The 11,658-nt window shown below is 46.0% G+C and overlaps 1 protein-coding gene across 1 annotated transcript; it reads right to left on the bottom strand.

Moving 5' to 3' along the window:
• Positions 1-5,818: 5,818 nt before the first annotated feature.
• ttc14 (tetratricopeptide repeat domain 14) lies at positions 5,819-11,169 on the bottom strand. Its single transcript, XM_085928636.1, has 12 exons — positions 10,666-11,169; positions 10,021-10,169; positions 9,622-9,821; positions 9,437-9,521; positions 9,149-9,278; positions 8,897-9,052; positions 8,759-8,830; positions 8,560-8,679; positions 8,365-8,487; positions 8,170-8,287; positions 7,467-7,576; positions 5,819-7,357 (listed from the first exon to the last, which is right to left on the bottom strand). Exons 1-12 carry the CDS (start codon positions 10,797-10,799, stop codon positions 6,487-6,489), a joined length of 2,268 nt encoding a protein of 755 aa, XP_085784762.1. The 5' UTR covers positions 10,800-11,169; the 3' UTR covers positions 5,819-6,486.
• Positions 11,170-11,658: the final 489 nt, after the last annotated feature.

Here is an 11,658-nt window from a genome sequence, read left to right as displayed (position 1 = left end):
ATGTGAAACACATAATCTCCCTGCTGCACCATCATTGCAATATGACAGCCAAATTTCATTCATCCTATCCAATTTCTTCCTTATTGAGGAGAGAAAATTACTGGTGCCAGTAATCAGATATGTGGCAAGGCAATACGAAGTTAAGCTCGCTCCCATTAGGCTTGCTGTCGTCAAATACGCACACACATGCTCGCGCGCACGCTCGCACTCACGCCAACGCAGATACACATGTTCCACGTCTGAAACTCGCTACTTCTCACATCCCCTTTCGCCCGTTTCAAGGACTAACATTTTGGCCTTGATGTTGTGTCGTTTCGACATCCTCGTCCATCTGTGATGCCGATTTGAAACCGGGCACTCGGATCAGCTGCACACGTGGCCAAGTATACAAACCTGACAAAATGGAATAATGGCCAAACATCATCCAGCATGAAGATTCATTTTGTGTCTCACTGTGGAGTGAAATGACCAGTTCAGTGCATATCTCCGATCGCGAGTGTATTATAGGTGTAATTGAAAATTAGTGTATTTTTTTTTTTTCCTGGCCTAATTTATCGAGGCCTTATTGTTTGAGCGCGACACCTCCGGGGCTTGTTGCTAACAAGGTGGCAGCCGGCAGCAATGAGAGGCTTTCTGAAGCGTCACCCCCCCGTCACCCCCCCCCACACACACACACACACACACACTGTTTTGTTGCTAATTGTGGCCGTCTTCCCGATGAATCGTGATTTGGCTAAAAGAGCTTTTTGGCTCAATGTGCTGAAGCTCCCGGTGACGCTCTCGTCATTATCAAAGATACTCTTGATCTTTTCAAAAGCAGGAAATGGATTTTTTTTTTTTTTCTCAAGCCCCCGTTCAATCACATGCAGAGTTGAGGGGAGGAGGGGGGGGGGGGGAGTAATTTGCAATGCGTCCATTAGTTCTTCATTAAAGCAAGATTAAATTGCTCCTCCAATCACATCTGCCTTTGCTCGAGTAAAGGGTGACAGTTTTGGGGCCAAAACTAATTACTAGTGCTCATGAATGAGGGAAGGAAAACAGGGCTGTTTTTACACGAGATAGTGCAGCCTGTCATTATTTTCAGACTAATTCCACTCGGCCCCGCTCTCTTAATGAGAGCGAAACGTCCTCGCGTCTCTCTCGCTTGCTTTCTCTCGATCTGCACCGGCTCCAAACGTATAATTTCTATAGCACTTGGACTACCTATTAATTAATTTTTCGACGAGACCTGCTATAAGTGCCAAAGCTGCGGCGCTCAAAAGGAACAGTTAGAGAGGAAACAGGGACGGACATGAAGACAAAAGTTACTTTTGGACATTAATTGTTGTTAAGCTGTTGATATCGAGTGCCGAGAACAGGAAAAAAAAGTGACATGTCCGTAAAATGCAAACAATCGGGGCCGTTTTTGTAATACTTTGGCTAAATGATAAATGTGGCGCCGGCTAACCTGACCACCGAGCACTCTCGGCTTTCCACCTTTGCGGCTTTTGGGGCTGCTTAGATTGGCGAGAGCAGCCGAGTCAAACAAACAGGATTTTGCATGTTGTCTCGCAGCGACAGGCCGGCCCGGGATCACACGGCGCTTGCCGATCAGCCCCGGGGCGTAACGCGCTTACGGCAGATCCGCTGCCATTTACAGCGAGAAGAGACACCATCTTAACACGTGCGCGTTTGTTAACAAAGTTGGCATCTTTAAATGAGTCAACAATGTTGTAAGGCTTTAACGGAAATCTCCTAACACACATTATGAGCTTTGCGGAGCTGATTAGCCCGCTCAAGACGATTTTTTGCCTTTCCAATTTTTTTATTTTTTTTTACATACCACGCATTTTTCCATGCAAGGTACAAACCTCCTGTCCTTGCAAAAAAATATACATGCACTAGCACTAATTTTTTTTAAGCGGAGGAATCACCCGAGCCGTTTCTGCTGAAGTGAGATTTGGCTGCGGAGAGTGCACCGGTTCCAGAAACTCAAACCTCATAGCATTCCAGTCTGGGCTTATGCTAAGCTTGTTAGTATGTGTGATGCCGGGTCTGATAGGGAGCTCCCTTCGCATTACCATACCGCCGCTGAATTAACTATCATCTTCTTCTGCAAATGCAGGAAAAAAAAAAAATGGCCGGCAAGTTGTGGGATATGATGATGATGATGATGACATGCTTTAAGAAATGTTTATAATCTACTTAGTGTGGGACCGGGGTTCAAATATGTTTCTATATTGGGTTTAATAACGCTGCTAAAGATTTTCTGTTCCACCTTCAGGAGGGGCAAAAGAAACATGCACACAGCAGTTGGAAAAGAAAAGATCTTACAGCACTTGGCAGAACAACAAATGGCGCAAATGCAAACTTAGACACAAAATTCTTTCTTTCAAATCAAATGTGTGCGTTGCACTGGGCTGTCTTGACACCTTCTCATTTTTCATTCCAGTGAAGGGAATGTTTGAAGACTTTTAACGATAGAATTTTTGGGTGCGTAAAAATATGATACTTGGTTGAAACGACGACAATAAAGTTAGCGAACGAAATTGTCTTTCTTAAATATATAAATAATGAGAGAGTGACGGGATTATCTGTCATCATGCGACTCCGCTTTATGTATCGTTATACAGTTAGGAGATACCTTGAAATTGTCCAGATTATAGTGCTTGTTTGGTTTTGATAAATGGTAATTTGGTGTCAGTGAGGACAGCGAGGGCTGAATGGGACTTGCCTATCAGTCTTTTGCCATCCCCCAACCTTTATTGCTTGAGCTCAGACTCCCCGCTCTTTCTTTCTGTGTTGACACATATACATATCACACAGCGGGATTAGCATGACACTCACTGTAACCAAAAAAAAATGAAGCAACCTATTCTATAGTGGAGGTGCCCAGCCAGAAAATAGCATACTTAGACAACAATGGCGTGCTAAGTACCTTAGCAGGGATCAGAGCTGGCAGAGTGAAAAACATTGGAAAACAATGGCCGCCCGCCCGCCCGGCTGCCTGCCTGCCTGCCTTCCTGCTTGCTTGCTTGGCTGGCTGTCAGCGACGGCAGCTGCCATGAGCCGCCGTGCTGAGGGAGACGCGCACATCATCTCGCGTTTGACGTAAACACTGGTGAGAAACACTGGTCCCGTGCATCTAATCCCACCTCGGGACATACAGGAGCTCTCGTCATGCTCCTTTGAAAAGTCGGACGTGTGATGTACCATAACCTGGACACGTGCAAAAACAAGTGGCGAGCCGAGAAAGCGTTTCTCGGATCAACTTGACGGATGTGTTAATATCACATCTTTTGTCTGTTGCTTTCTCAGAGCATAACGGAACTTTTCAGAATGACACCAGGATGTGAGGCGTGAACAAGTCGTTTGGGCAATTTTCATCGTGATCTGAGAAATGAACCTAAGCCACTTCAAAAAAAACTGAAAATCTCTTCACAGACTTCCAACATGGACAGTTTGGCCACATTGCAAGCAAAATTCTGTACGCATTTTACATTCCAATATTTGGATACCATCTTGATAAGTCAAAGTGTATTCCGTTTTGTATTATGTGCACTTTAATGATTGCAAATATTTCATAGCAGTGAAAGGAGGATGAGGCCCCGGTTAGTGGAAGGAGGGGCATCACTAATGATATCGGAGCAAATGCCCCAGCATCTTTTGGAAATCTGCCACAAATCCTCACGTCGCCTCTGTTCCTTTAATGCAAACCAAATGAGCCTGCACGGTAATAAGAAGCTTCTCAGAATTAGTTTTCATTTGCAGAAAATTGCAAAGCAAAAAAAAAAAAAAAACCTACTACTTTTATCTATGAATTTCACTCCTGCATAAGCAAACCGGGAAAAAAAAAAAAAAGGCAGACCCTCCTCCGACATTATTTGGATGACGTTCCATCAGTAGCAGCGGCAAGAAATAACATTGTGCAAATTCTATGCATGTTAATGATAAATAGAAATCCACCTGCTCACAGATAAAATGAGTTTAATTTCCCGCACCCCCCCCCCCCCCTCGCGCACCGGTGTGCCTGCTTGGCCTTTTAGAAATTACTTATGCACAGCTATTATTAAAATAGGGCCCCAGCAAATGAGAAAGAAGCGCTATCTCTGTGGGGAGAGCGGTCGGCTTTAAGTGTGCTGCTGCTTTCTGCAGCAAAGGCGACGACGGCTCGGCTTCACATAGTCAGCGTTTCTTTCTCATACGCGCCTGCGTGCGCGTGCGCGTGCGCGTGCACACGCACACACATGCGGCCAAGCCTCGCCTCGCTCCCTCTCAGCTTTTGTGGCGGCTATGACCCCTGTGTTTACTTAATTAACCCAAATCCTTTTTTTGGAGAGTTTAACAGAGTAATGGAATTTGCAAGCGTTTTTTGAGAGCATCACTAAGAGCGTCTATTTACTTGCTAATACGGAGCGGAGCAGTCAGACAATGCACGTGTGCGCGCGCCACAGGACATTCTGTTCACTTTGATTTGTGAGAGGGAGAGTGAGAGAGAGTGAGAGAGAGAGAGCGCACACTTGTTTTGTGTCGAATTTGCTTGTGGCAAAGAGAAACATCTTTTGAGGATGTAATGTATGTATTCCTGCGTGTAAATATATGACTGCTGAAGACACGCGGGGAGGTGGGAGGTCAAAAGTGGTGACTATGTGGTGAATCTAAAAATGTCCCAAAGTAGGAATAAATGAGTTGATCTTGAACTTTCCAGATGGACAAAGCAGCTCATTTGACACGAAGTTAAAGAATTTGGTTGAGCTGTTCATCCTAAATTCACAAGTTAACTTTTAGTCGAATTTGAAGAAGCGAGCGTCTTTTCAGCAAATGTGGCAGCTTGAAGACAAGCGCGAGTGGCAGCAGAGGAACAGAAGACCTTCAAATTCCTCATTATGCTCCAACACACAGCCAGCACAGCACACACACGTGTGCGATCCTTTTCCATTACGCACTTCACGCTCACACAATTCAATGTAGTGCCATTCATTGTGGCAAATGAAAAAAATGTCTTTTTGCCCACCTCTCTCTATAGCAAACGCTAATTTAAAAAGTCTCATCTCCCAGTGCATGTTCAACGGTCCGATTGCCTCGACTCGGGAAGAAAGACGCCTACGAGGAGGAATCCCTCTTTATGAAAAGGCTGGGAGCCCAGGAGGATGGATGATTCATGAATTAGGCTGAAAATCTGCTGCTTCGTCAGAGTCGCTCAAGCAGGACAGCTGAGGCCGTTGCCGCTGACCTCCCAAACTAGCGGCCAGAGAGACCCTCACCTTCAAGGCCAATTATTCTTTTGGCTCCATCGTCCAGCAGTCACAATAGCCCGCCTCCCTCTGGCTTCCCTTCCTTTCTTCCTCCTCCAACTTATTGCTGCAGTGCAGGGTCAGCATTTGCTCCTTGGGTGGAAAATCAAGAGTGCATTAAATGAGTAAAGCAATGTACAACGTATATAATATAATATAATATAATATAATATAATACGCTGCAAGGAATTGGAGCTCTCGCAGTGTTGCACTGCCCTCCAGTGGACAGTAGCAGAGATGCACACCAGCATGTCAGCATGAATGGCCATTTGGTGCCACTTGGACTTCTGAGAGTCTCACTTCCATGCTTGTTCAGGATCAACATTGCGCTTGAAAAGGATTCTGCCTCACACACATTGAGCCAGAAAGGAACATGCACCTTCAAAATTCAAGTGGAATTTTGGAGCTCACGCAAGTCACACTCAAAGGAGTTTTGCCGTGACTCAGGTTTTCAACACTGTTGCACCATCGTTGGGTGATGGCAGTTTAAAATGGTCATCTTCACACCTTTCGTTGGATCCTCACCAAAAAATGACACCATACTGTCTCGCTCATGTTAGACTTTATTCAAATGGTTACACTCCATCTTTTGGGGGTGGATGGGGGGCAACAAAAATGGCCCAACATTGGTTACCTTGTCATCACAATGCACAATGTGAGCCCAGCAATCCACTTTTTTTTCCTAACGCATCCTAGCTGACTAGACGGGGAACAAACACCATGAACTGGTTGCCAGTGAGCACGTGTGGACAAACAACTTTTCACTTTCTTTCCAGGTTGAACTGTGTGTCCGCAGCACGATGGCAAACCTGCCCAACTCGAAGGCACCGTTGGTGCTAAAAGGTTCTGTGCACGTTTTGTTCATTCACGTTCGCCATCTTTCTTTGACCTGTCAACTCTTGCATTTTTTTTCCTACATCAAAGCTTCTATGTTCAAATTTGGTTTGATATTTTTCACAAATCGGATCTTTCCAAATTACCGACCCATCTAAAGTGTTGCTCTCTGTGACGACTTATCGTTCGATGGCTCAAATTTTTTTTTTTTCTTGTAGTTTCCAAGTTTCCACCTGACATCATCTCTAAGCAGCTCTCTCAAAATAGACGCTACTCTCTTCCACCAAGTGTTGAAAGAGAGTGCAAGGAATTATCAAATGTATGCGTAAAAAAAAAAAAAACGTTTTCATTCCCTGTGAGTTGTGCTTGTTTGCCAATTTCACATAGAGCTTGCGCCCTTTTTGGGTTCGATGCCTTTCTCTTTCTGAAACTTGGCAATCTGGTTAAAGATTTGCAAGAGGTTTGCCGGAAGGTCTTTTTTGGACTTCCCTTCGGGCAGCGAAATCTCTTCCTCCTGCTCGCTTTGGACTTCAGCTGCACTGGACCGGCTCCAACCGGCTTCGACTTTTGCCTCAGCGCCGCCATTCTCCGCCTGCGTTTGGTCGTCATCGCCTCGGAAGGAATGGCGCCTGGAAAGATCTTTGCTTTGAAAGGATTTTCTGGAAAAGGCCGACTCGGACGACGAGCAGGAAACTCTGCGCTTCCTCTCGTCCGAGCTGTTTCTTTCGGGCCGACCGGTCGGTCTTTGTTGCTCGTTGCCTCGGCTCTTATTTTTCCCGTCTTCTCGGTCTGAACTGACGCTCCTGTTCTCCTTTCTTTGGCTCCCCCCTCGCGACGGCCACGAGCATTCGTCCTCCTCGGAGGACGATGACAAAGAATAGAGACAGATCCTCAGGCCGTCACCTTCTTTGGCCTTCCTGCTGGGCTCTCCCCCCGCGCCAACCTCCCCCTTCTCGAAAGCCTCCCAGGGCTTCTGGTGGAGAAAGGTGGCGGCGGTATCGGGAGGTGGCGAGTAGCACTCCGACTCCTCGTCCTCTTTCTCCTTGCGCTTTTTGGAACGCTTACCCTCTTGGCTCTTCCTCCTGCCGCCGCGATGGCGCTTGCTCTCTCGTGCCGACTTGCGCTTTTTCTTTTTCTTTTTCTTGGCTCTCCGGTGAGAGGACGACGACGACGACGACGACGAAGTGGAGGATTTGCCAGAGGAAGAGGATGACGAAGATGAGCTGGATCTCTTTCGTTTTCGTTTCATCCTGGCAAAAAGAAAGACGCTGAGGACTTTTGATGGGGTCAAATACTTACTGTCCAGATTTGTCCAGGTGCGGTGCAGCATCCGTTTCAAAGGCAAAAGAAAGAACTCACCTCTTCTCGTCTTTCATGATCTTACGCAATTTCTCAGCGCTGCTTTGACTGCTTTTGGCTTTCTCCTCCGCTTCCTTCGCCAATGCTTCTTCCCGCAGGCGAATTGAATTCTTCATGGCCGCGAGGCGAGACGATTTGAGGCGCAACAACGGCCATTCGTAGAGAAAGTAAAAGCGCCGTGACCCATCACGTGTAACCCATCGATGGAATTGCGTCGTTTCATGTCAAGCACGGCCCAACGCGGAGAACGTGCACATGGTTTGCAGAGGACGCGGTTTACCATAGAAAAATGGCGTCGTCCAAGAAACGGACAGCGGCACACACGTTTGAGGAGTTACAGGCAGACACAAAAGGTTACAATGTTACCATTTGACGATCAGAATGGGAAGCGGAGTCATTGTGTTCCACGGTTCATTCCCCCCCGCCCCGCGGGACAAAGGCCGTGTCGGTCGGAAGGTCAAGTCCCGGGGTCACGAACAGATGCGCGCACACACACACACGCACAAACACACACACACAAATCTCATCAGCATTACAAACCGCCTGGGCAAAAATCACAGAAAAAAAGACTAGCCGAGAATGGGCTCGAAAAATAGCTTGGCCGGACGAAATATGCCACTTCACAAAAAAAATAAAACAATGTGGTATATCAGCTATGAAGCTCTGTTGGAGTGAGCCGTCGCATTGAGGCCCGCCCACCCACCTGTATGGTCTGCGTGATTTTTTTCAGGGCCTCCTGGGCCTCGGTGTTGGCGTCATCTAGAGAAAGCGCTCTTCGGTACACTCCTTCCGCTGTCACCAGCTTCTCTTGCTCCTCAAGTCTATGCGGGAGAAACACCACGTGATGCGACTGACAACCTTTCAGGCACTCCAGGTGATGATGTTAATTCCAACTTACTGTTTTCCTCTCTCAACCAGTGTTTGGCAGAGGTACTTCTTGGCATTACGGTGATCCGGACAGGTCTCCAGGGCCAATTCAAAATCCGATACGGCCTTCATGATGACGCCTTTGTTGGCATACCTGAGAATGGATACCCCATTCAAATACATCAGCAATCTTCTTTTTGCTTCAAATGAATTGAGAATAACTCACAGAGCTCCACGTGCTACCAGGGCTTCCACATTATTGGTGTCGATGTCCAAAGCTTTGTTGTACTCGTTCATGGCTTCCACATGGCAACCCTGCTTGAAGTGGTCCACGCCTACCTTAACACTGTGAGGGAAAGGCGGGGGGACATCGAGGTCATTACGCGTCATTGGTGTCCTGCAGGAGACGTTGCTGTGTCTTGTACCATTTCAAGGCCCAGGATGCAGACTGCTGCTTCCGGATGACAGCGGCAAAATCGTTCTTTTCAAACTGTTTGCTGTCAAGGCGAGAAACGTGACAACGTCGTTACAGTGCGTGAGGAATGCCCGTCAGACAGATTTACCTTTGGAGGCCTCTCATCATGGACGGAGGATGGACGTCACTGACGCCAATTTTCTCCAGCAAGTAGTCCACCACGCAGGGGTTATGGTAGCCGTGGCAACACCTGAGTATATGCTCGTACGTCTTGCTGGTGTCACTGGCCGCGCAAACGCTACGCCTGCGACGAGGGTTCCGTGATTGTTATTTGACGTCATGTTTTTGTCGACGTTGATTTGCGTTTCGTTTGGATTTTATTGCTATTTGGTGCTCTTACTCGTACTGGACGGGAAGCTCCTCCCTGGTCATGACTCCGAGTTGGATGCAGTCTGATCTGGCCGAAATGGACGCTTGCATAAGGGAAACGGTTATTTTTTCCTGGTAGCGGTCAATGTCTTTCACACCAGCTAAAAAAAAGAAGAAAAAAAACCCAAAGATTTTGATGATTTTGTCTACATAGCTGGCAAACAGTAGGAAAAGCCAACTTGAAAAGCCGGGGTTCAAACATGTGAACATTTGCTCGGTTGCTAAGTGCAACACGTATCAACAAAATGAAAAGAATCACCTCGGATTAAGTCGCCAATCTGGTAGTAGGACAAAGGATCGTCATGGCTGCCGGTTGAAGGGATTTCTTTTATGTGACAAAGAGCCTAGGGTTCAAAACAAGAAATGTAGCGGTGAGGAACGCTTTGTCACCCGCCACCTTGCCACCGATGGCTTCCGGTGTATAATGCCTGACTGCTATCTTACGGACAACTCCAGGTCTTCGATGTCTCTGTTCAGTCCTCCTGCCGTGCAAATGAGCGTGAGAAAGAAGCCGTATTCGCGAACATTGTTGATCCTCCCCATCACGATGTCTCCGGGTTCTAAATCCCGGTAAAGCATAGCCCTTCTCTCCTCAAAAGGCACCTCCATGAATAACTCCAGCGGTGGCATGACAGCATAAGCCTCTGCACAGACAAGACAATTCTGAGGTAGTCGCCACAAGAAGTCACACTCCACACAACCTTGCACATTAATTCCACAGAGTTTTTATATCCGAGCTAATAATGACATCAGACTGCCACTCGGGATAAAATCTGCAGATATTGAATTGTTTTTGTTGAAACAGTGAAATCGTTTTTTAATGACGAGTAAAGTGTGGACAACCTGCCGCCTCTTCCTGTTCTCCTCCTCCTCCTTCTTCTTCTTCTTCTTCTTCTTTCGGAGTTGCAGTCTTCCATGATGGACTGAAAAGAATGTCAGCCTTGCGAGCAATGAACTGCTCCACAAGGGTGCTGCTCTGCTCTTCGCCATTTCTGTCAAGGGCCACAAAGACATCTTGACAGGATATCATTTGAACCAGATGAGCTACATTTCGTCATGCGATATTTCGTCATGCCTTGCCTAACAGAAAGGTGCTTTGCTAAAGGAAATTATAAATCTTCTGTGGAGGGGTATCAATCAAGATTGTCATCATTACTCCGTGGAGAATACATGTGTGTGAATGAAAGGGTGGACAGTCACACGGTGCGTTTACAAGAAGAAGATGCAGGCCTTCAAGTACTTGGGATCAGGGGAAAGGGGTGGGGTGAAGAAGTGTCAGGCTGATTCCATGATTGAAGTAAAGTATTAAGGGGAGCTCACACAAGAGATGAGATGTTAAGGGCTAGAGATGATCACAATGATAAGAAAAGAGGAGAAAGTGGCACAGGTGCTAAGATTCCCTTTGGACAGCAAAGACTGGAAGCTTTGGAGATGAAGGCGGTTCAGACGTGCAATAATCGGTAGGAGGAGGCTGGAAATGCTGTTTACCTCTCATACGGAGCCTTGCACAGGTCAGCCACCACCGCTTGAAAGTCGGGGTTCTCGGTTTGTTCGCATTTCAAGGTGTTGAACAATGATTCGCCGTGATACGTCAGACACTGCCTCAACAAGTCTCTGTCCATTATGCGCAAAAGCAGCGATGCCTTACATTATTTGACTCGGGAAAATAAATCGACAGAGACACAATTGATGCACAAAAGATAGGAAGGGAATTTCATCAAGCGAACGATCCGATGCAATGCTGTATATCTAACGAACACGATGACCAGCGGTGCAAACGCAAACTTCCAAGCAATGAAAACAGAACGATGGGTTGCGCCTCTTTGCTACATTTGTAGAAACAAAACGAAAAAAACATAAGTCAGATAATAAACGTTTTTGTCAAGACTATAGTTTACCCCGAATGGGAAAAAAAGGCATTTTTTTTCCCACCACACAGCTACCATGAGTGCTCTCTACTCAAATGTCTACGGAACTACAAGCTGCCTTACCACTGAGCATGCGCACACTGTGTTACACTGTGTTACACTACAAATCGTCGTGTCAAACAAATCACCACTAGGAACGATAATAATCATATTTAATAATAACCAAAATTGCAAATAATAATACAAGTAAATAATAATAATACACACAATAAATAACACAAAAATCAAAAGTATATTGGTAAACCCACAAACTTGTATAATCATCTTGTTTAAAAAAACGAAACACATTTGAGTTGTAGAATTAGGGAAGTCTTAGACCCTAAAATATTAATTAACTTTCAAAGTAAAAAACATAATCGATGAGGAGGTTTGTTGAAACCATACCTATGTGTTCAAAACCAGTTTGACAACCTTAATAGGAATTTGTTCTTTGTTGATTAAGTTCAGTGTATTGTCTGCTTATTACTAGCCACCTGACACCAACTGGGAATTAAGGGTCAATTGCCAGGTCATACAATTCCATACAATGTTGAACTTTTTTTTTTTCCAAATT

Source organism: Syngnathus leptorhynchus, chromosome 13 (genome assembly GCF_054491065.1).
Source record: "Syngnathus leptorhynchus isolate UIUO chromosome 13, UIUO_Slep, whole genome shotgun sequence".
NCBI lineage: Eukaryota > Metazoa > Chordata > Actinopteri > Syngnathiformes > Syngnathidae > Syngnathus > Syngnathus leptorhynchus.
The sequence above is the reverse complement of the archived record's forward strand: the minus strand, read 5'-3'. Positions and strand labels throughout refer to the sequence as shown.

Excerpts from the sequence above, each read along its gene's own strand:
- ttc14 (XM_085928636.1), bottom strand. The coding sequence starts at position 10,799 with ATGGACAGAGACTTGTTGAGGCAGTGTCTGACGTATCACGGCGAATCA. Across the intron at positions 9,053-9,148 it reads GAGCTTCCCGTCCAGTACGA|GCGTAGCGTTTGCGCGGCCA; the intron begins GTAAGAGCACCA and ends CCCTCGTCGCAG. Across the intron at positions 8,488-8,559 it reads CTGGTAGCACGTGGAGCTCT|GTATGCCAACAAAGGCGTCA; the intron begins GTGAGTTATTCT and ends ATCCATTCTCAG.